At 39.8% G+C, this 25150-nt stretch overlaps 3 protein-coding genes across 4 annotated transcripts in view; all 3 read left to right on the top strand.

Moving 5' to 3' along the window:
• Positions 1 to 237: 237 nt before the first annotated feature.
• C2H2orf15 (chromosome 2 C2orf15 homolog) lies at positions 238 to 513 on the top strand. Its single transcript, XM_036880044.2, has one exon. It carries the CDS (start codon positions 238 to 240, stop codon positions 511 to 513), a length of 276 nt encoding a protein of 91 aa, XP_036735939.1.
• Positions 514 to 5560: 5047 nt separating this feature from the next.
• Positions 5561 to 11397, top strand: LIPT1 (lipoyltransferase 1). 2 transcript variants are annotated; one of them, XM_036880047.2, is made up of 2 exons: positions 5561 to 5675; positions 10213 to 11397. In XM_036880047.2, exon 2 carries the CDS (start codon positions 10214 to 10216, stop codon positions 11333 to 11335), a length of 1122 nt encoding a protein of 373 aa, XP_036735942.2. In that variant the 5' UTR covers positions 5561 to 5675; position 10213; the 3' UTR covers positions 11336 to 11397. The 2 variants fall into 2 exon arrangements, with proteins under 2 accessions (XP_036735942.2, XP_057352929.1); XM_057496946.1 differs by lacking the exon at positions 5561 to 5675 and adding an exon at positions 5796 to 8603.
• Positions 5657 to 25150, top strand: part of MRPL30 (mitochondrial ribosomal protein L30) — a 61994-nt gene continuing 42500 nt past the window's right edge. Inside the window, exon 1 of the mRNA XM_057496947.1 lies at positions 5657 to 5675. The gene's annotated coding sequence lies outside the window, so the exon portion shown is untranslated. The remainder of the gene's footprint in view (positions 5676 to 25150) is intronic.

Below are 25150 nucleotides of genomic sequence, written 5' to 3'. Positions count from 1 at the left end.
ATCTATAGAACCTGCAAACCTTCCCAGAAAGATGTAAACACTAAAAGGTTGCAGGTGATTTCACTTTGTATTTTTGGCATCACCATGACGTTTCATTAAAACAAACATTGTTGTGAAGTTAGTTGAAATTCCTGCTGTAATCACTTGTTACCATTTTTCCTCCCAAGCAATCAAGTTGGAGAAATGTTTCTATTTCTTAAAGAGGTACCTGCAAACTATATTTATTCAGCTATCCTAATGGGATTTTCTCTTAGTAAGTCTGCCACTCAGGTATCTGCTATGTATATGGATTCAAAAGTGGATGATCACTTAATGGGAGGGACTGAGAAAAGCAAGTTGGAACCAGTGACTCAGTTATTTCAGAACACCAAGAAAATAAGATTAGAAGACACAAACCAGGAAAACACTACAAAAAGTAAAGAGACTGGCACAGGATCTCTTTCAGAGAAAGCCCTGGGTTCAGTGGTCTATGTTAAAGAAAGTGATGGGCTAGAAATGACAGACATGGAATGAAGTTATTTGTACATATTACCAAAGAAGCCAGAATTGCTTTTGACCAGAAGAGTGTGATGAGAAATTAACCTTATTAGGAAACCTAACAAAATGAGGGAAGATGATTGTTTATTTTTCACTATTTATGAATCACCTTAGACTGCATTTTTTGATGGTACATACTCAAAAAAATTGCATTAGGGAGAAAAAGCTTTCCAAACTTCAAAGCAGATTTCCCTGGTATTACATTCTCCTGGTATTACATTCTATTCTTACCAAAAATCAGAGTTTAGAGTAACAGGTTTTAAATGGCACCAAAACATTTAAGTATAATTTATCTCTAACAAGTAATCATGAAAGAGTGCCCAAACAATTTGACATCAGTATTTCACTTTCTGGTGTACCAATTTTGTATATTAGATTTCCAGTTTGGGATTTGGGTTTAGGGTACTTTATCTTCCTAAATTTTTGCATTTTTGTTCTGTAAAAGATCACTGCAGATGAACTCTGCAAAGGACAGGTAATTTGCATACTTTGGGAAGCATCTCACATTGTAACATGTCATCCTTCTAGAACTGTTTTTATCCCAATGTGAAATTCATTCAGAGTTACAAAATAGTTAATTCTAAGTGTAATCATCTATCTTGCATATGCTACCATTTATGCCACCAATATTTAATATAGGAACAGCCTAGTGTCAGTTTGCCATTCTTACTGAAACGTCTAATAGTCTGAAATAGCAGTATTGTCCCAAGTAATGTTAGATGAAATTAAAACCAACCTATAACAATATTATGTATGTTTTGAACATCTTCCTGTACTTTAACATTTAATGACTATCTCTTATGCCCAACTGAGTAATCTTCTTAGTAGTCATAAAAACAAAGAGGAAAGGGAATCTTCTTTTAGGGGAAGCTATATTTTATAAATTAGAAAAATAATTAAAAAACATAATTCATTTGTAGGGAATATTGTGCCTAGAATTTTAAAAAAATTGTTAAGCAGGACACAACTCAAGAAAATGGTGCTTTGTGTCATTTACAGAATGTAATTCTTTGCGAGGTGCTAGGGATATGCTACTGAATAAAATAGCCACTGCCTTCATAGTGCTTACTGTCTGTCCACCAGGAAAGACAGAACATCAGACAGTAATTACATAAGATATAAATTGTGATGTGCCATCAAGAAAAAGTGAAATGTTCAGAGAGAGAGGAGACATAGTACATAAAATTGATTTTTAATTTGGGGAACTAGGAAGTCTTTTCTGAGGACATGACATTACAGCTTTTGCAGTAACATGGTGATCCAGTGAGACGATGGTAATGATCAAGGTATTGAAAAGCATATGAAGTCCAGGTGAAGTTTGGCAGGACACAGTGATGGTTTAAAAGTGAGAAATGAGGAAAAAGAAAGGGTTTCTAACAGAAAGGCTAGATGCATGGAGCTTCCCTGGGGGAAAGAGTGAGCCCAGGAGCAAGGTTTGGGGACATACCAGGTTTCCAATGCAAGTAGACAGTTGTATGTATGGAACTAAAAATAAAAATTTTAGAGTTGTTTACAAAAATGGTATTTTAAGTCTTGAGGACAAATGAGATTACTTGAGGAGAATATAGTATGAGATAAAGTCCTGAGGGACTCCAACATTTAGGAGTTGGTCAGCATAGGAGGGCAAAGGGGACTGAGGAGTTGGCAGTGAGACTGCTGGCAACCAAGACGGGGTAATGTCAGGATTGCCCACGGTAGTCTTTGAGGTGGAGGCAGTCAACTGAAAGGTTAGATGAGGACTGAAAGGTCCACTGGATCTAGCAACATGAATGTCACCCAGTGGCCTTAGCAAAACCACTTTTTTTTTAAGGGACTTGGCTTAGATAATTGTGGCCTTGTTTTTTTTTTTTATAGCCTCCAGAAATGTCCAACAGAACTTTTGATAGTTCTGTTGGATGCAGGATTTGGGAATGATACTTCATTGTGTGTGATGCCCCATGCATTGCAGGATGTCAAATATAGTAGTACAACCCAGTCACTGAAACAAGAAAAAATGCAAACATTAATTACACTCATTGAAAACCATTGCTGCTAAGACATCAGAAAATTGGAACCCCCAAATCCAAGCCAAGCCACAGTTTTAGCAGAACACCTGGGAAAGGAAACCCATAAAGACTTCCTGGAAGGGGTAACAAGTTTAATCAAGACAACAGCCTCACTTAAATGTTTATTTGAATTTTGGGGGAGTATTCTACAAGTGAAATCCTAAAGTGAGCACTTTTCAGAGTTCTACTGTTTCTGATAAGAAAGTAAATTTCCTAAATAAAAATTAACATAGTTCAAAAATAAGAATGCTGGGATACTTTAAATTCAACATATCCGTAAAATAATGGTATCTAAACCTATAATTCATACAATAATATTGCATCTAGTGGTGTTGACATTGATGCTAATGATAATAGCTCTCATTTATTGAGTTGGTATGTGTCTGTCTTAGTTGAGATTCCTTAGAAGCTGCCTGAGGCTGGGATTCAGGTGCACAGGAATTTGAAAGTGTGCTCTTTAGGGAAAACCTGTAAGGAGGTGAAAGGAAGCAAGATAGGAAAGCAATAGTCAACTAAGGATGAGAGCTCAGATAAATTCTTGGCCTTATCCGCAGGGTGCTCTGGAAGGATCACACTGCAGAGTTCCCCACTGTCCCACTTTGAGGCATGAGGTGGGACTACTGTAACCCTATATACCAGTTAGGCATTAGTTGTTACCACCAAGCCAATGTGAGAGGTCTTTGGGGGACAGGGAGGTAGCATGAATTGCTCAGTGTCTCTGGGCACAGCAACTCCTACACTCATAGCAGCTGGAGAATGGATGCATGAATTAAGGATAAAGGGAATCTGGGTAGGGTACTAACAGTCTTTGTTACAATGCCAGACACCTACCATATTATTTTCCTTTTATTTTGAAACAATCTCATATTTACAGAAAACTTGCAAATATAGTACAAAGGACTTTTCCTCTCCCCCCAAACCATTTAATAAGTAACTGATCTAATTCTCCAACCATTTGATAAATAAGTAACTGACCTAATTCTAATTTTAGAAATGATTTAAAGAATTTTCTTTCTTAAGTGAGATATAATTAACAAGCTTTGTTGTACAACATAACTATTTTATGTATGTATGTATTGCAAAATGATTACCACAGTAAGTTTAGTTAACGTCCATTACCATACAGATTCTTCCTGTGTTGAGAACTTTTAATATCTACTCTTCTAGCAACTTTCAAATATACAGTAAGGTATTGTTAATTGTAGTCACTGTACTGTGCATTACATCCCCATAATTACTTATTTATAACTGTAAGTTTGTGCCTTTTGACCATCTTCACCCATTTTGCCTACTCCCACAAAAAGCACTTTTGATGGAATAATGCAGACACAAGCCATATTGGAGTAGGCCGAAAACTGAATGGGAAGTGAGGAAGTGTAGCAACTCCTTGAAGAACTCCAATCTGAAAACAGAAATGGATAGGATGAAAGGTGGGAAGAGGAGTGAAATCATAGGATTATTAACATAAGACAGAGTTCATGTTTTGAGTGTCAGTGGATGAAGGTTCCAGTGGAGAAGCTGAAGTAGGAGAGGGGATAAGAATAACCACAAGTCTCAGAGCAGGGGGGAAGGAATGGGATGCTTGAAAATCAACTCAGTAGGAAGTTGGGGAGGGGATTAAAAAACTGTCATTTCAGAGAAATGGAACTTAGAAAGATGTTATATAAGCAGAGGGCAACAGTAGTATATGACTCTTTTTAATGATAACTAGGAAAAACCCTGCTGGGACTAACTGCACAGAATCCACTGCATAAGACAAGACTAATTCAGAGAGACTTCAATCAAAAGGTAGAAATAAATGAGGAGTCACTGGGTCTTTACTGTAGACTCATACAGAGCCCTGGTCATTTATGGTATCAGCACCACCAAATTGTGAACACTGGATGCATCTCACTGCAAAATGCAAGTCTTGGTAGTTTCTACCTGCAGGAGAGATTCTTATCTGTGGAAGACTGCAAAAGAACAAAAGTTCTTTGGGCTCTTCTCATCAAGAGGTTGGGTCCACTACCCCTTAACTCTGGGCTGTCTTTGTGCTGCTTTGGCCAATAGAATATGACTGACTGCTACTTCTCAGGCTGGGCCTAAAGGGGCCTCGGCAGTCAGCCAGCACCAGCTGCCAGGAGGGTGGATTCCACCATCCTGGACCTCCCAGCTCAGCCAGCCCTTGCTGAATGAAGCCACGGGAGTAAGCCCTCTGAAGTTAGCAGAGGAATCACCCAACTTGCCTATATAAATGTTAAAAATAATAAATCGTTTTAGGCTACTAATGATTTGAGGCAGTTTGTTACGCAGCAATAGTTAACCGAAACTTTGTCTTGCTGGGGTAATTCCCATCTGGCTGAGCTACAAGGATTTTCCTACTATCAGCACTAAAGGGCACCCAGGTGCTAACGTTCATTACCCTCAGTGCGTTTGTTTTCGGACCCATACTCCTTCCTACCTGCTATCATCTCTGCATTGAGAATAACAGCGTTTATTCCTTTAAATGCAATTTGTTTCTTAAAACTGATTTTTGTTTCCTCACCTTCCAAGTGGAACTATGTGCCCTTTGGCTTACGAGATGTGTCAAGAGTCTGTGCAATGCCCGCAAGTGCCATAGAGACTATCTTTTGGAAGTCTGGCCCGGTGTGCGCTTCAGCTCTGGGAGTGCGGCGGACTCCGCCTAGGCTCGCGGCACGCAGCGCCCCTCCTCCTTGACAACGCCGCTAACGGCCTCCTTCCCGGTGGCCGTTAGGCACGCGCTCTCCCGCGTGTAGCTTCCCTTACAGGGCTTTCTTTATTAGGTACTATTATTAGAACGTGGGCGGTGTCCCAGTCCTGGTCTGGTTTGGCGCTGGCTGGGCCGCTCGAAAAGACCCTCAGGAACCCGGGGGGCTGCCAGCACCCGCAGAGAGCGAGGCCCGGCGGCCCCTCCCCTGCCCGGCGCGGCCCCGCCCCGCTCTGCCCGGCGCAGCCCCGCCCGGCGCTCCCGGCGCAGGCCCGCCCCCTTCTCCCGGCGCGTCCTCCCCACCCCCGCCGCTGCCGCAACCTCCCAGGCCCGGCGTCGCACACGTCCTTCTCCCGCACGAGTCCGCGCGCGTCCAGAAGCAGCAGGTGGGTAATGCCGGAAGCAGAGCTCGGGTTTCGCGGGCTGGAGCAGCAGTGGCTATAGGCGCCGCGCGGTGCGCCCCGTTCCTCAGGTGCGGTCTGCGCCCCCGTCGCGGACGACGGGCGGGGACCCGGGGTCCCCTGGCGTGCGCGCCGCCGCGACTGGTACTGAAGGCGTTGCAGTTCGCACTCAGCGCTCGGGCGTTCGGCGGTGAGGAGGGAACCTACCTCCACAGTACGGAACGGTTTGTCCCCGACACGGGAGGGTAAAGCGCTGACACGCGTTGGATGCCGGCTGCGTGCGCGCTCACAGAGAGCTAAAGGCGCGTGAGACGTGCATGGGGCCTTTCTGAGCCTCTGGGTCCCTTTCGTGCTGTCAGAGGGGGATAAAATCACGTGGGAAGGTTTTGTTTGAAGGAGCTGGGCTTGCCGAGGATAGATGGGACTATTACGCTTTGCGTTATGTTAGGTGATGAAGAAGTATGTTTGGCATTACAAACTGTAGGTCTCAAAGTGTACCCCTAGACCATGGAAGTAAGATTGTCCAATAATGAAAAACTATAAGGTACTAATTTGAAGTATGAGAGTAGAGATATACAACGTTAAAGAAACAAAATTTTACCAGGCCTTCAAGACTTGACTATATCCTGACAACTAAAGAAAGACTTTTTTCAGGTATCCTTATAATATTCTACTCAGTGTGTGAATCTTTCTCATCCTTGGGGGCTCAATTAAAATTACATCCTCACAGGGGCTTGCTTGTTTATGTGTTCAGGTGCCTAGTACAGTTTCTGGCACATAGCAAAGACTCAGCCTAACTCCCTCAGCCCTCTCAATGTTTGCTCAAACGTCACTTTTTTAATGAAGGCTAGCCTGGCAACCCTATTTAAATTTGCAGCTTGGTTTTCTCACATACACAATTTCAATCCTCCCTTTCCCAGCTCTACTTTTTCTTTTTCCTATGATCCTTGTTACCGTTACTTATTTGGTTCACTGATGAATCCCAAGTGCCAAGAATAATGCCTCTCAAGCAGTAGATGTAGGATTTGTTGATTTAATACCTTTGCTGTGTTTCATTCACACTATATATAAAATGCCTAGATGGATACATTTTGAACAGTGTTAATATGTAAATTGGGTCAGTTCTGGAATCCTAACAAGATTGTGTTTTTTACCAATTCAGTATCTTGCACTGTTGTTAATTTATCAAAGTAAATGCCACTTTGTTAAGTCTTGGTTAGGAATCTTTGTACACTTTCCTGTTAAGCTCCTGGAGGGAATACATGTCACATGACAGGAACAGTATGAGAAGCATAGAAATGGGAAGGTAGAAACACTGTAACAGTTAACATTATAGAGCATTTCATACTTGCCACGCACCAGTGCTTTATGCTCCTTAACCCATTTAATCCTATTGACCATTCTGTGAGATGGGAACATTTTATAAATGAGGCAATTGAAGCAGCTAGAGGTTAAACTACTTGCCCAAGGTTATTAAGTTAGTAAGTGGTAGAGCCAGGATTAAAACTTAAGCTCTGTAAGTGACTATAATTAATAATATTGTATTGTATATTTGAAAGTTGCTGAGAAAGTAGATCTTGAAAGTTCTCATCACAAGGGGAAAAAGATTGTAACTATGTGAGGTAATGGTTGTTAGCCAAGCTTATTGTGATAATCATTTTGCAATATGTATATCAACTCCTTATGATGTACATCTTAAACTAATACAATATTATATGTCAATTATATCTCAATAAAACTGGTGGGGGGTGGGGGGAACAACATTAAGCTTTTAACCACTTTGTTGTCCTGCATATGCAGGCAAGAGTCAAAGCCTTAACCTTAGGGAGGAATGTGTCACAAGGTCTTTGAAAATCTCCAGATCCACAGACACCATTCAGCATATTAGCATCCACTGCACCCACTCCTTACTGAGTCTCCCCTTGGATCACAATGTAAGAGGATCCTGTCTGCTGTCCAGGCTGCCTCCCTCCCTGTCTGAGCTCTGGATCCCAACACCATCACTAGGTCATGGATCTCCTTCACCAGTGTTGCCTGCTCTTTCCTGACTCCTACCAGGATCTAAGCACGCTCAGTTCGCTTCCATTTTAAGTGCTCTCTTAACTCCACATCTCCTTCTAATTACTGCCCTTAGCTTTTCCACTTTGCAGCTGGAATATACTCACTGTCTCCACTCAGCACATTTCATTCTTGCCAGCATCACTAATACTAATAATCTTGATCCTGTTAATTCTAATAAATCCCTTTCATCCTTATGTTATTTATCTTCAACATTTGGCATTAACCATCTTGTCTCCTTGAAGCTTCTGTAATACCATATTTAAAATTTTCTTCCTTCTGTGCTAAGCTTTTGGGAGATCTCCTACCTTCCTCTGCATATCCCATAAATGTTGCTTTTCAGGGTTCTAAGGCTCTTACGTCTCCTTACTGAATCCCTTCTGGATAATCTAGTGCCCTTGCATGGCCACCATTAATCTGTTTAGCTCTGTGCCATTAGCTGCTGGATAACCATAGACTCTGTTAAAGTTCAACATGGTCAAAATGAACCCATATCTTGACCACATGCCTTGTCTTCCTGTGAAATCTGTCCTAGGAAATGTCACCTCTTTCTCTCCATTTTTCCAGGTCAGAAATCAGGGCATACTATTAATAAAAGAGCTAACATTGTGTGCTTTCTGTGTGCCAGGAACTCTTAAAAGCACTTTACATGTACTAGCTTATTTAATCCTGATACAAGTTCTGTGACTACCCAGATACTACAGAAAAGGTATCTCAGACACAGAAATGTCAACTCAGCTTCTAGGAGGAGCTGGGATTTGAATGCTGGCACTCTGGCTTGAGCTTATAATCAATATGCCATAAAGGATATGACCGTTGACTTCTCTCTCTCACCCTCATTCAACCAATTACCAGGTACTGTAGATTCTCAGCGCTTTTATCTCTAGGTGATGTCTCTAATATATAAATCTGATCTTCCCCTTTCCTTAAAACTCTTCAGCACTTCCTCCATGTTCTTCAGGACAAAGTTCAAGCATTCAACACAGATTTTAAATCTCTTCATAATCTGACCTCTTCTTCTTCTGCCTCCTTATTGTAACTCCCCAGTCTTACACTCTTAAGTACCAGTCACCTTGTACATTTTTGTACCAAAGGAATTTGATCTGGCTGCAGAGGCTTTCTAGGACAGTGTAGCCATAGATTTCAGGGGAGCTGAAAGACTGGATAGAGGTTAATTCTGCCCCTGAGGAGGGATTCCCCCAAATATGCCACACTATTAGGTGACTCTTTGTCTTTGTATATGCCTGGAATATGCTACTATACAACATCAATTTTGAGACTCAGTTCAAGTATCCTTCCTCTCCTGGGCTTTCTTTTAAGTCTTTCCTGACTTTTCTAGATAAATTGGTTCAACTTTTCTGTAGCACAGTTTATCAAAATGTATCAAGCGTGATGAAAATATGAAGACTCTTTAACCTAGGAATTTTGTTTCTAGAACATTATTCAACTATAAAAGAATCTAGTCTCATGATAGATTTTAATAATCCATTCTACCACAATTCTTTAACCTGAAGGAAAATTATGGCTATCTTTCAGAAATAATTTCTTTACAACCATAACTAGTCAGACTACTTCATCATTATGCTTAGTATTTTCAGGCTTCTGCCACCTAATTCTTCCTCAGCACTGCTGACAAAAATGGTATGTAAAGTGTGCAGATGTAAAATTGTTCATGGCCTTTCTGTATAACCCTGCTACTCTGACAGCCTCTACCCCTGACCTCAGGAGGTTCATCCTAATTTAATATCTTACTACCATTATATTGCCAGTAAATCATATATCTCAAAGTCAGATAAGAATTATTTCAAAAGTATTGTAAGGACCTAATTACTAAAGTTTTCTACTGAGATATTTATGAATATGTTGTTGATAACACAGAAAAACTGGAAACAACCTAAAATTGCAAGCTAAGAGACTGAGTAAAATGTGGTATATCTGATGATGGCCTCTTACACAACATTAAAGATGATAAAAAAAATAGATTTAACATTGAATAAAATAACAGACAGTTCCATTTTGGTTGGGGGATGTTTACACATGCACAGAAAAAATGAGCATACACCAAAATGTTAACTGATTTCCTCCAGGTTGTGGTATTATGGATCCTTTTATTTTGCTCTTTTTGCTTATCTGTATTTGCTCATTTTTCTCAGTGAGGTTGTACTACCTGTGAATTTTAAATCACTGTTTTGGCTTTGAGCTATATTACATAATGTACTTGCAGATTTATTGTTTGAAAAATCTTCGCCCTTTTTCCGTTTCAACTGAAATTATTTAAGGTTTGTCTTAGTTTGTTTTCTCTGAGTACTCTTACTGTAGAATTGCTAAAGACTAATTATAAAGCCAAAAGGCCAGAAAAGCAACTGGACTGGATACTAAAGAATTAGATAGCTAAACATTTATAGCTAGAAAACAGTTTTCCCTTTCTTAATCAATTAACTTGTTTGTCTTCCACTTTTAAAAGCATGCTGATCCCAGTTTCAATGAAGAATTGCTTCCAGTTACTTTGTAACCTCAAAGTCCCAGCATCTGGTTTTAAAAACACAGTAAAAAGTGGGCTCATTTTACAGTCCGTTTCCAATGATGTTTACCATAATCTGGCTGTAGAAGACTGGATCCATGACCATATGAATCTAGAAGGCAAGCCAGTTCTTTTCATTTGGAGAAATTCTCCTTCTGTTGTCATTGGTAGGCATCAGAATCCTTGGCAGGAATGTAATCTGACTCTGATGAGAGAAGAAGGTATAAAACTGGCTCGAAGAAGAAGTGGAGGAGGAACAGTCTACCATGATATGGGAAATATCAATTTGACTTTTTTTACAACCAAAAAAAAGTATGACAGGATGGAAAATCTAAAATTAGTTGTGAGAGCTCTGCGTACTGTCCAACCCCGGCTGGATGTGCAGGCTACCAAAAGATTTGACCTCGTACTTGATGGACAGTTTAAGATCTCAGGAACAGCTTCTAAGATTGGCCGGACTACTGCTTATCACCATTGCACTTTATTGTGTAGTACTGATGGGACATTCTTGTCATCTTTGCTGAAGAGCCCTTACCAAGGGATCAGGAGCAATGCCACTGCCAGCATACCTTCCTTAGTAAAAAATCTCCTGGAAAAAGATCCCAGTCTGACCTGTGAAGTACTGATGAATGCTATTGCTGCAGAGTATGCTGCTCATCATCAAATTGATAATCACATTAACCTAGTAAACCCAACAGATGAGACACTGTTTCCTGGAATAAATAGCAAAGCCAAAGAGCTGCAAACCTGGGAGTGGATATATGGCAAAACTCCAAAGTTTAGTATAAATACTTCCTTTAATGTGTTATATGAACAGTCACACTTGGAAATTAAAGTATTTGTAGACATAAAGAATGGAAGAATTGAAATCTGTAATATTGAAGCACCTGATCATTGGTTGCCACTGGAAATATGTGACAAATTAAATTCAAGTTTTATTGGCAGTAAGTTTTGCCCAGTTGAAACTACTATGCTAACAAGTATATTACATAGAACGTGTCCAGAAGACAATGAACTACACAGTAAATGGGATATTCTTTGTGAAAAAATTAAGGGAATAATGTGATTGCAAGTAAATTTCTTAATATTGACAGTTTCAATGAGAAAAATAAAAATTTTAATGTGCATTGTATGTCTCTTAAAATAAAGAGGCTTAGTCTCTTTCAGTAACTTCCTCCCTATTAGAAATTGTCTATCACCTATCCTTGTCCATATTTCCTACTGACCTTCAGGAAACTCTATCTTTCTTCATTGATTTTAATACCTGGCCTGCATTTGTATCTCAGCTCCCTCCTCTGTTACTATCTTGGGGATGTATACCACATTGGACATTCTGGTTTCAGAGTGAGTTCTTTTTCTAAGTTCTAGGGAATATAACCCAGGTTTCTTGCCTCCTGATACCTTAAAATCTAAAAATCTCACATATTTTTTTATACTTCCATCCTCTTTTACTAAATCAAGACAATTGTACTTTTCTAAAACCTTCTCTTTCCTGCCTAGGGGGAATGCTTCATCTCCCTACCCTAGCCTGAATTGCTTCAAGTTTACTGTCCTTTCATGCCGGCATTTTTATTTGCTTCTCTCTCTCTTAACATTATCATAGCCATCTTTTTTTTTTCCCCCAGCAATTAATTTTTCACTCCCATACCCAGATGGTAGGCAGTGCTGGAAGAAAATCACATAAACATGCAGAGTAACCCAATTTCTTATTTACAATTTTCAACTTACAGTAACTTTCTATTGGTGTCAGATTCAACTCATCTCAGTTGATTCCCTCTTTCTTTAGAGGCCGTATTCCTAAATATTTCTACTCTTCTTAATCTCAGAATTCCACTACTTGTAATCTTGTCACAAACTTGATTCATAGTTGAGAGTAGAGGCCTTCAGCAGTGAGCTCCTTTAGCCCTCAGGTTCTCTACTTCCACATTTCTCATTTCATTCAATTTCAGAAAGAAATACCTCTTTTCCTTAAAGCTAATCCCTTTAATTTACTCTGAATTTTTGTCCTGTTCAGACTGTTGTGGCCTTGTGTTATCAAATATTATCTTCCTTATCTTACATATTTTTTCTGTCTCGACTTTCACTGGATCCTTACCCATAGTGAACAAACATCCTCATGTTTCCCTCCCCGCAAAACTCTCCTGCTCAGTTTTATTCCATTTCTCTCCATTTCTTCATTGCCAGACTTTTTCGAAGAGTCATCATTGCCAACCATTTCCTCTCTCTACGGTTCATTCACATATTTCTTTTATTTCTACTGTATTTACTCTATGTTTATTGAGTACCTACTATTTCTCAGGTATTTGCTAGTTGTTGGACATTCATGGTGAGTGAAAGACAAGCTCACTGACCTCAGGAATGGACGGTTAATGTAGTGGTTTTCAAACTCTAAAAACTAGAGTAAAAACTACGTTTTATCTTGTGTACAGCACACACATGTGTTACCTATACCTAACAAGTTTCACAATACAATGCTTATCCCTCACTATTTACTGATACTTTATATTCAATTTTATTTCACCTTTTAAAAATTGATCTCATGACCCATTAATAGGTCAAGATATAAGTTTAAAATACTCAAGCCTTGTCTTGCCAATGGGTTTCAGCCCCAGGCAAGTTCGCTATGGATTCAATGTGACCAAAGAAATTGACAGCAAAACGTTCTTTGGGGTGAAAGGATTTATTACCCGGCTGTTCTCCCAGTGGTACGTCAAGCACTGGTGTCTCTGCCTGTGCCCAGAGCACTGGGCTGAGCTCTCTGTGTAGTGCAATAATAGCTTGTTGCATAAAGGTGTGGAAGTGGTAGCCTAGCAACAGGCTACTTACATCATCAGGAGGTTTAAGTACAGTGAGGATCCTGGCCGTAGAACCTCAACTTCCCCACAAGCCTATAGTAGGAATAGTGAACAAATCAGTAAATAATTATGAAACAAAAGTATGAAAAAAAGTCCAGTTAGCTGTAATGGACATTAATAGGGGCTACCTAGCTAGCACTCAGGAAGATGACATTGAAATTGAGACTTGAAGGAGAAAAAAGCCATGCAAAGTGGAGTGAGGAGGAGGAGTGTTCCTGGTTTTATCAGTTTGCTACATAACTACTACAAAATTTGGTGGCTTAAAACAACAGTCATTTTATTATTTATTTATTTATTTTTATTTTTTATTTTGGTATCATTGATCTACCATTACATGAGCAGTATTATAGTTACTACACTTCCCCCATCATCAAATCCCCACCACATTTCCCATTACAGTCACTGTCCATCACTGTAGTAAGATGCTATAGAATCACTACTTGTCTTCTCTGTGTTGTACTGGCTTCCCCATGCCCCCTCTTACATTATGTGAGCTAATTGTAATGCCCCTTATTACCCTTATACCTCCCCACCCATCCTCCCCAGTCCCTTTCCCTTTGGTAACTATTAGTCCCTTTACCTTTGGTAACTATTAGTCCATTCTTGGGTTCTGTGAGTCTGCTGCTGTTTTGTTCCTTCAGTTTTTTCTTTGTTCTTATACTCCACAGATGAGTGAAATCATTTGATACTTGTCTTTCTCCACCTGGCTTATTTCACTGAAAATAATACCCTCTAGCTCTATCCATGTTGTTGCAAATTTGTTTTCTTCTTATGGCTGAATAATATTCCATTGTGTATATGTACCACATCATCTTTATCCATTCATCCACTGATGGACATTTAGGTTGCTTCCATGTCTTGGCTATTGTAAAAAGTGTTGTGATAAACATAGGGGTGCATATGTCTTTTTGAAACTGGGCTCCTGCATTCTTAGGGTAAATTCCTAGGAGTGGAATTCCTGGGTCAAATGGTATTTCTATTTTGTGTTTTTTGAGGAACCTCCATACTGCTTTCCACAATGGTTGAACTAATGTACATTCCCATCAGCAGTGTAACAGGGTTCCCCTTTCTCCACAACCTCACCAACATTTGTTGTTGTTTGCCTTTTGGATGTTGGCCATCCTAACTGGTGTGCAGTGATGTTTCATTGTGGTCAAACCTTTATCGAATGTCATTTATGAATATATTCTCTCATACATCATCTATCGATGGTGTCCTTGGCTGTACAGAAGTTTTTCAGCTTGATATAGTCCCACTTGTTCATTTTTGCTTTTGTTTCCCTTGCCCAGGGAGATATGTTCATGAAGAAGTTGCTCATGTTTATGTCCAAGAGATTTCTGCCTATGTTTTTTAATAAGAGGCTTATAGTTTCATGACTTACATTCGGGTCTTTGATCCGTTTTGAATTTACTTTTATGAATGGGGTTCTACAATGATCCAGTTTCATTCTCTTACATGTAGCTGTCCAGTTTTGCCAACACCAACTGTTGAAGAGGCTGTCATTTCCCCATTGTATATCCATGGCTCCTTTATTGAATATTAATTGACCATATATGCTTGGGTTAATATCTGGACTGTCTATTCTGTTCCACTGGTCTGTGGGTCTGTTCTTATGCCAGTACCAAATTGTCTTCATTACTGTGGTTTGAAGTTGGGAAGCGAGATCCCCCCTGCTATATTCTTCCTTCTCAGGATTGCTTTGGTTATTCGGGGTATTTTGTGGTTCCATATGAATTTTAGAATTATTTGTTCCAGTTTGTTGAACAATGCTGTTGGTATTTTGATAGGGATTGCATCGAATCTGTATATTCCTTTGGGCAGGATGGCCATTTTGATGATATTAATTCTTCCTAACCAGGAGCATGGGATGAGTTTCCATTTGTTAATGTCCTCTTTATTTCTTTTAAGAGTGTCTTGTAGTTTCCACAGTATAGGTCTTTCACTTCCTTGGTTAGGTTTATTCCTAGGTATTTTATTCTTTTTGATGCAATTGTGAATGGGATTGTTTTCCTGATTTCTCTTTCTGCTAGTTCACCATTAGTGTATAGGAATGCAACCAATTTCTGTGTATTAATTTTGTGTCCTGCAGCTTCACTGAATTCAGATATTAGTTCTAGTAGTTTTGGAGTGGATTCTTTAGGGTGTTTTTATGTACAATATCATGTCATCTGCAAACAGTGACAATTTGGAGGCCTTTTATTTCTTTGTTTTTTCTGATTGCTGAGGCTAGGACCTTCAGTACTATGTTGAATAAAAGCGGGGAGGGTGGGCATCCTTGTCTTGTTCCCAATCTTAAAGGAAAAGCTTTCAGCTTCTTGCTGTTAAGTATGATGCTGGATGTGGGTTTGTCATACATGGCCTTTATTATGTTGAGGTACTTGACCTCTATACCCATTTTGTTGAGAATTTTTTCTCATGAATGGATGTTGAATTTTGTTGATTGCTTTTTCATCTATGGAGATGATCATGTGGTTTTTGTCCTTCTTTTTGTTGATGTGGTGGATGATGTTTAATGGATTTTTGAATATTGTACCATCCTTGCATCCCTGGGATGAACCCCACTTGATCATGATGTATGACCCTCTTGATGTATTTTTGAATTTGGTTTGCTAATATTTTGTTGAGTATTTTTGCATCTATGTTCATCAGGGATATTGGTCTGTAATTTTCTTTTTTTGTGGGGTGTTTGCCTAGTTTTGGTATTAGGGTGATGCTGGCTTCATAGAATAAGTTTGGAGGTATTACCTCCTCTTCTGTATTTCTTGGAAAACTTTAAGGAGAATGGGTATTATGTCTTCTCTAAATGTCTGAAAAAATTCAGCAGTGAATCCATCTGGACCGGCGGTATTGTTCTTGTGTAGTTTTTTGATTACCAATTCAATTTTGTTGCTGGTAATTGGTCTGTTTAGATTTTCTTTCTTCCTTGATCAGTCTTGGAAGGTTGTATTTTTCTAGGAAGTTGTCCATTTCTTCTAGTTTTTCCATCTTGTTACCATTTTCATGGTATTGTCTAATAATTCTTTGTATTTCTGTGGGGTCCATCATGATTTTTCCTTTCTCATTTCTGATTCTGTTTTTGTGTGTAGATTCTCTTTTTTTCTTAATAAGTCTGGCTAGGGGTTTATCTATTTTGTTTATTTTCTCAATGAACCAGCTCTTGGTTTCATTGATTTTTTTCTATTGTTTTATTCTTCTCAATTTTATTTATTTCTTCTCTGATCTGTCTTATGTCCCTCCTTCTGCTGACTTTGGACCTCATTTGTTCTTCTTTTTCCAGTTTCAATAATTATGACTTTAGACTATTCATTTGGGATTGTTCTTTCTTCTTTAAATAGGCCTGGATTGCTATATACTTTCCTCTTACAACTGCCTTCGCTGCATCCCACAGAAGTTGGGGCATTGTGCTGTTATTGTCATTTGTCTCCATATATTGCCTGATCTGTTTTAATTTGGTCATTGATCCATTATTATTTAGGAGCATGTTGTTAAACCTCCATATGTTTGTGAGCCTTTTATTTTCTGTGTACAATTCACTTCTAGTTTTATACCTTTGTGATCTGAGTAGTTAGTTGGTAGAATTTCATTCTTTTTGGATGTTCTGAGGCTCTTTTTATGGCCTAAGTACATCCAAGTATGTACTGAGTATGTGGTCTATTCTGGAAAATATTCCATGTGCACTTGAGAAGAATGTGTATCCTGCTGCTTTTGGGTGTAGAGTTCTGTAGATGTCTGTTATGTCCATCTGTTTTAGTGTGTTGTTCAGTGCCTCTGTGTCCTAACTTATTTTCTGTCTGGTGGATCTGTCCTTTGGAGTGAGTGGTGTGTTGAAGTCTAAAATGAATGCATTGCATTCTATTTCCTCCTTGAATTTTGTTAATATTTGTTTCACATATGTCGGTGCTCCTGTGTTGGGTGCATATATATTTATAATGGTTATATCCCCTTGTTGGACTGACTCCTTTATCATCATGTAATGTCCTTCTTTATCTCTTGTTACTTTCTTTGTTTTAAAGTCTGTTTTGTCTGATACAAGTACTGAACATCTGCTTTTTTCTCCCTATTGTTTGCATGAAATATCTTTTTCCATCCCTTCATTTTTAGTCTGTGTATGTCTTTGGGTTTGAGGTGAGTCTCTTGCATGCAGCGTATAGACAGTCTTGCTTTTTTATCCACTCTACTACTCTGTGTCTTTTGATTGGTGCATTCAGTCCACTTACATTTAGGGTGATTATTGATAGATATGTACTTATTGCCATTGCAGACTTTGGGTTTATGGTTACCAAAGGTTCAAGGGTAGCTTCTTTATTATCTAACTGTCTAACTTAACTCTCTTATTATGCTATTGTAAACCCAGTCTGATGATTCTTTTTTCTCTCCCTTCTTATTCTTCCTCCTGCATTTATATGTTAGGTGTTTTATTCTGTACTCTTTTTTGTTTCCCTTGACTGCTTTTGTGGATAGTTGATTTTATTTTTTGCCTTTAGTTAGTATTTGGTTGGTCTGCTTTCTTTGCTGTGATTTTATTTTCTCTGGTGACATCTAATTAGCCTTAGGAGTGCTTCCATGTAGAGCAGTCCCTTTAAAATATCCTGTAAAGGTGGTTTGTGGGAGGCAAATTCCCTGAACTTTTGCTTGTCTGGAAATTGTTTAATCCCTCCTTCAAATTTAAATGATAATTGTGCTGGATATAGTATTCTTGGTTCAAGGCCCTTCTGTTTCATTGCATTAAATATATCATGCCCCTCCTGGCCTGTAAGGTTTCTGTTGAGAAGTCTGATGATAGCCTGATTGGTTTTCCATTGTAGGTGATCTTTTTTCTCTCTCTCTGGCTGCCTTTAATACTCTGTCCTTGTCTTTCATCTTTGCCATTTTAATTATTATGTGTCTTGGTATTGTCCTCCTTGGGTCCCTTGTTTTGGGAGATCTGTGGGCTTCCATGGTCTGAGAGACTATTTCATCCCCCAGTTTGGGGAAGTTTTCAGCAATTATTTCTTCAAAGACACTTCCTGTCCCTTTTTCTCTCTCTTCTTCTGGTACTCCCATAAGGTGAATATTGTTGCATTTGGATTGGTCACACAGTTCTCTTAATATTCTTTCATTCCTAGAGGTCCTTGTATCTCTCTCTACCTCAGCTTCTCTGTATTCCTGTCCTCTGATTTCTGTTCCATTAACACTCTCTTCCATCTTGTCCAGTCTGCTCTTAAGAACTTCTGTTGATTGTTTCATTTCTGTTATCTCTCTTCAGACTCCATCCTTTAGCTCTTGCATATTATTCTGCAGCTCCATCAGCATGGTTATGACTATTAATTTGAATCTTTTTCATGAAGATTGGTTATATCTATCTCACGAGGCCCTCTCTCTGGGGTTGTCTGAGTGATTTTTAGCCGGAGCAGATTCTTCTGCCTTTTCATGGTGATAAAAATGGTCACAGGCAGGTGGCGGTTGTGTCAGCTGGGAGAACAAAGTCCCTTCCTTCTTGCTGGTCGCCTTGCTCTTCTCTGCTGCCTGTGTCGGTTACCTGCACACAGGGAGCAGTCTCTGGGATAATCTCCTGAGCTGCTGTGGGCAGGGGGGCCCTTGGGATAGCCTAGGGCACTGCGGGGGTTTGCAGACGCACTGGGTGTGTTCTCCTGTGAGAATGGCACCCCTTCATGCCTTCCAACCTTGCTCTGGCTTCCTCTGCCTGTGCCGGTCTACTATTGTGGGGGGTAGCCTCTCATTTAATTCCCTGAGCTTCCATGGGCAGGGTGGTCCTCGGGTAGCCTAGGGCACTGCGGAGGGTTGCAGACATGCTGGGTGTGTTCTCCTGCAAGAAAAGTGCCGCTTCGTGCCTTCTGGACCTTGCTCCAGGCTTCCTCTGTGCTGGGTAGCTGTGTGCTGGCGGCAGCCTCGGTCTGTCCTGGTTAGCTGCAAACTGGGAGAAGACTGTATTGTTGCTGTGGGTGAGGCTGTTCTCTGGCTGCCCCGCAGCTGTGGCGGGTGAGCCTGTTTGCTTTCAGTGCTGGCTGGGGGAAATGAATGGCAGGCTGCTTATCGCTGTGAGGGGCTTTGGGGCAGTGTTACCCCCCAGGGGGTTAGGGCACCTGAAGTTCCTTAAGATTCCCAGCTGCTGGGCTGAGTGTGCCAGACAATTTTGTCCATCTGTTAAGCCCTTGTCCCTTTAAGAGTTTTAAAAAGTGCTCACTTTTCTTTTGTCCCAGGGGAGCCAGCTATGGGGACCTGCTCGCAGTCGTCTTCTCGGATTTTACTTTTCTGTTTCTCTAATATCCAGTGCACCATGCAATGTGTGTCTGTGCTCCTGGTGCAGATTACTAGGACTGGTTATTTAGTGGTCCTGTGCTTCCACTCCCTCCCCACTCTGATTCTTTTCCTTCCACCGGTGAGCTGGGGTGGGGTGAGTGATTACGTCCTTCCAGGTCACAACTTTGTATCTTACCCTTTTCGTGAGATGCTGAGTTCTTGCAGATGTAGATGTAGCCTGGCTGTTGTACTGTATCTTCTGGTCTCTTTTAGGAATAGTTGTATTTGTTGTATTTTCAAAAACATACATGGTTTTGGGAGGAGATTTCTGCTGCCCTACTCATGTCCCTATCTTGAGCTCCTCTCACCAACAGTCATTTATTTTGTTAACAAATCTACATTTGAGCAGGGCTTTGGTGGGGATAGCCTATGATCCAATGGCATTAGCTAGGAGAATCTAACAGGCTGGAAATACCTGCTTCCAAGATGGCTTATTCACATGGTTGAGAAATTGGTGCTGACAATTGCAACTGGTTATCTCAGAGTGGGAGTGGAGTAAATGGAGAAGATTTTACTTTCCTCATTGCTCTTGGGACAAACATGATAGGTGGTTCAGCTTTTCTCCATTTGAGGTGGGTCTAATGGGCAGGCCCTTTTGTTCTTTAGCAGTGTGGAGAAAATGGAAGTTCCTATGACCAGGATCCTCACCTAACTAAACTTCTTGATGATGTAATTTGCCTACTGCTAAGCTAATGCTTTCACACCTGTAGGCAATGAGCTGTTATTGCTGAGTCACTATATAAAGAGCTCTTCTGGATGGAAGCAGAGACAGGTAGATTAGGGATCTGCAGACTGCTGGATGCGGATGTGACTGTAGTGCCTGACCTCTTGCCATAAGAATAAAACTCGGTATAAACCCTTTTGCCCAAGAACATCCCAATGTCATTCCTCAGTCTCACTGAATCCATAGTGAACTTGCCCTGGGATGAAACCCTCAGGCAAGACGAGCAGCAGTGAGCAGCAGTGTTAAATAGCAAGTACACAATTTTTAAGAGGTTTCTCAGGCATATTTTTAAACATTACCTTTGTTGCAATAGGTGAAACTTATTTTCTAAGAAAGGTATAAGAGTCCTGTTGTCCTTTGATGCAACAAAGCTGTCTCACCCGAGCATTTCAGCCTGGGTTTCTTCACTATGGATTCGGTGAGACTGAGAAATGTCAACGGAGTTTTGGGGGTAAAAGAATTTATACCTGGCACTCTCACAGTGGTAGGTGGAGCACTAGAATCACATCTACATCCAGCATTCTGCAGGTCTATAATCCACCTCTGTCTCTGCCTCTCCCAGACCATTGGGCAGAGCTCTTTATATAGTAACTAGGTGGGTAATAAAATAGCTCATTGCCTAGGGTGTGGAAGCATTAGCCTACCAGTAGGCCAATTATATCATCAAGTAGATTAAAGTCAGGTGAGAATCCTGGCCATAGGAACTAACATTTTCCCCACAAAAGCAGACATGATTTTCTAATACCATTTGTTTCTCAAGAGAGGATATCATCAGGTAAATGGTGTTAAGAGCTTCCAGTTCCAAAAGGGAGATTTGACAAGCATTGCCTGGAATAGATGAGATGTTCAAGGGATGTTTTGAAGGTAGATTCCACACAACTTTCTGATTGTTTGAATATGGGGATGAAGAAGACTGAGGAATAGCACCTAAATTTATTTGAACAACCGGAGGGATGGGAATAAACAGAGTGGGGGAGTGTTTATCAATAGTTCAGTTGGGGCATATTATATTTGAAATCACATGTGTGCTTCTGTGATGCCAGCTGACATGCCAAATAAGCAGCTAAATATATGAAATTAGAACTCTAAGAAGTCTTGGCTTAATATATTATTTAGGAGTGACAGAATATAAATAATATTTTAAGTCATGAAAATGGATAACTGTGGAGTTATATAATTCATCTGAATTTTAATTTAAAGTGTTTAGCATCTGAGTCCCTTTACTGTGTTTGGGAGATTCTCTATCTTGCAAATCTTGGTGGTATATAGAGTCCACCTGTTGGAGAGGTGACTGAGAGGATTTGACTGCCAGTTGACCCTTGAACTCAGGCAATCACAAGCTCCTTACCACCACCACCACCCCCTACCCCCGTACTTGGAATGTGTATTCTGCCCACTTGTTCCCATACTTGGAGCCACCTCAAGCAAGCAGCCTTGAAAGATTATTGAGACCATCTGGATGATACACATGACTGACCCCAGTTAAGTCCTCTTTATTTATTTTTTAAAAATTAATTGCAATATGTGTGACACCAAATGCCATGGTATATTTCTTCCCTACATATATGTATAACAGTAACAATATTATACCCAGCAGTAACAGTATAACTTCATTCAGTTTCCTGGACGTGATTCCATTGTGTGTAAGTATGTGGGAGGGGATCTTCCCACACATACATCAAGCAATTCTCGAACACCAGCAGGGTGTTGCAGAACACAAATCTGGTGCTCTCTGCCTGGAGACAGCACTAGACTGCCAGGTTAAGGGCTCCATCTCACAAGACTACCTTCCACTTCAGACTCCAGACGCCAGTCACAAACCTCAGGCAGTTACCTGTGCTTTTACTTACCGGCTACAGATTGGAGGCTCACATGACCACCCCTTTGGTTGGATTAATTTGCTAGAGCAGCTCACAGACTCAGGAAAAAACTTAAATTACATTTACCAGTTTAATAAAGGGTACTATAAATGGTACAAGTTAATAGCCAGATGAAGAGAGACATAGGGCAAGGTTCCCAAATAAAGGAGCTTCTATCCTCAAGGAGCTTGGGGCCTGGTTCAGTGGCACATGAAGGCGTTCTGGTTCCCCAAGCATAGAAGCTCTCTCAGACCAAGAAACAGGATCCAAGCCAGCAGAACAGGCAAAGCAGAGCGAGAGAGAGATACAAGTTCTTGTACAGGTTTTGTGAAGGCTTCATTGCATAGTCACGATTGACTAAACTATTGGCCATTGGCTGATCTGAACTCCAGCCCCTGCCCTTGGGTGGGGGTCCAAAAGTCTCTCATTAACATGACAAAACAACTATTTCACCTTTAAGACTCTGCAGTGTTTTCAGGAACTGTGAATGAAGACCAATATACCTGGGAAATATATATTTGGTCATAAGAATGACCAAATATGTATTTCTTATAACTTATCACAATTATTTTTATTATCAAATGTACATCACAATGGCTCAACAGTCCCCCTCCCCCTCCCTTGCCATCCCACTCCCCTCCCTCTTAGTAAACACTAGTCACTTCTCAGTGTCTATGAATCTAATGCTGTTTGTTCATCTGTTTTGCTTTGTTTTTATATTCCACAAAAAGTGAAATCATATAGTACTTGTCTTTCTCCACCTAGCTTACTTCATTAAGCATAATACCCTTTAGCCCATCCATGTTGTTACAAATGGCAGGATTTATTTTCTTTTTATGGCTGAATAATATTCCACTGTGTATATGTACTACATCTTCTTTATCCATTCATCTATTGATGGACACTTAGGTTGCTTCCGTATCTTGACTACTGCAAACAGTGTGGCAATAAACACAGGGGTATATATCTTTTTGAATCAGGGATTTTGTTTTCTTCAGGTAAATTCCTAGGAGTGGAATTACTGGGTCAAATGGTATTTCTATGTTAAGTTTTTTGGTGAACCTCCAGATTGCCTTCCACAGCAGTTGTACCAATTTGCAGTACCACCAACAGTGTAGGAGGGTTCCTATTTCTCCACATCCTGGCCAGTATTTGTTGTTTCTTGTCTTTTGGATGGTCACAATTCTAACTGGTGTGAGGGGATATCTCATTGTGGTTTTAATTTGCATTTCCCTGATGATTAATGATATGAAATATCTTTTCATGTACCTGTTGGCCATTTGTGTTTCTTCTTTGGAGGAGTGTCTGTTCAGGTCCTCCACCCATTTTTTTATCAGGTTATTTGTTTTTTGGATGTTGAGGCATATGAGTTTTTTATATATTTTGTATTTTAACCCCTTATCAGATGAGTCATTTACGAATATATTCTCCCATACTGTAGGATGCATTTTTGTTCTGCTGATGGTGTCCTTTGCTGTACAGAAGCTTTTTAGTTGGATGTAGTTCCACTTGTTCATTTTTTAGTTTGTTTCCCTTGCCCAAGGAGATGTGTCCAGGGAAAAGTTGCCCATGCTTATATTCAAGAGATTTTGCTTATGTTTTCTTCTAAGAGTTTTATGATTTCATGACTTACACTCAGGTCTTTGATCCATTTTGAGTTTACTTTTATGTATGGATTTAGACAATAATCCAGTTTCATTCTCTTGCATGTAGCTGTGCAGTTTTTCCAACACCAGTTGTTGAAGAGGCTGTTGTTTTCCTATTGTATATTCATGGCTCCTTTATCATTTATTAATTGACCATATATGTGTGGGTTTATTTCTGGGCTGTCTGTTCTGTTCCATTGATCTAAGGGTCTGTCTTTGTGCCAGTGCCAAATTGTTTTGATTACTGTAGCTTTGCAGTAGAGCTTGAAGTCAGGGAGCATAATCCTCTCAGCTTTGTTCTTCTTTTCCAGGATGGTTTTGGTATTTGGGGTCTTTTTTTGTTCCATATGAATTTTAGAACTACTTTTCTAGTTCCTTGAAGAATCCTGTTGGTATTTTGATAAGGATTGCATTAAATCTGTAAATTGCTTTGGACAGGATGGCCATTGTGGCAATATTAATTCTTCCTACCCATGAGCATGAGATAGATTTCCATATTTTGGTTTCATCTTTAATGTCTCTCACAAGTATCTTGTAGTTTTCAGAGTATAGGCATTTCACCTCCTTGGTTAGGCTTATTCCTAGGTATTTTATTCTTTTTGATGCAGTTGTAAATGGAGTTGTTTTCCTGATTTCTCTTTCTGCTAATTTGTTGTTAGTATATAGGAATGCAACAGATTTCTGTGTATTAGTTTTGTATCCTGCAACTTTGCTGAATTCAGTTATTAGTTCTGGTAGTTTTTTGGTGGATTCTTTAGGGTTTCCTATGTATAGTATCATACCATCTGCAAATAGTGACAGTGTAACTTCTTCCTTACCAATCTGGATGCTTTTTATCTCTTTGTTTTGTCTGATTGCCATGGCTAGAACCTCCAGTACTATATTAAATAAAAGTGGTGAGAGTGGAGGGAGGGAGAAGGGGATTGAGGGGTATTATGTTTAGTACACATGGTGTGAGGGATCACAGGGGAAACAGTGTAGCACAGAGAAGGCAAATAGTGAATCTGTGGCATCTTACTACACTGATGGACAGTGACTACATTGGGGTATGGTTGGGGACTTGATAATATTGGTAAATGTAGTAACCACATTGTTTTTTCATGTGAAACCTTCATAGGAGTGTATATCAATATACCTTAATAAAAAAAAATCTTCATTATGTTAAAAAAAAAAAGTGGTGAGAGTGGGCATCCTTGTCTTGTTCCCAATCTTAAAGGAAAAGTTTTCAGCTTCTCGCTATTAAGTATGATATTGGCTGTGGTTTTGTCATATATGGCCTTTATTATGTTGAGGTATGTACCCTCTATACCCATTTTGTTGAGAGCTTTTGTCGTGAATGGATGTTGAATTTTGTCAAATGCTTTTTCAGAGTCTGTTTAGATGATCATGTGGTTTTTATCCTTTTTGTTAATGTGGTGTATGATATTGATTTATGAATATTGTACCATCATTGCTTCCCTGAATAAATCATACTGGGTATTGAAAGTGATCTTTTTT

This window comes from Manis pentadactyla, chromosome 2 (assembly GCF_030020395.1).
Source record: "Manis pentadactyla isolate mManPen7 chromosome 2, mManPen7.hap1, whole genome shotgun sequence".
Lineage (NCBI taxonomy): Eukaryota > Metazoa > Chordata > Mammalia > Pholidota > Manidae > Manis > Manis pentadactyla.
Note: the sequence above shows the minus strand (reverse complement) of the source record. Positions and strands in the feature narration are given on the sequence as shown.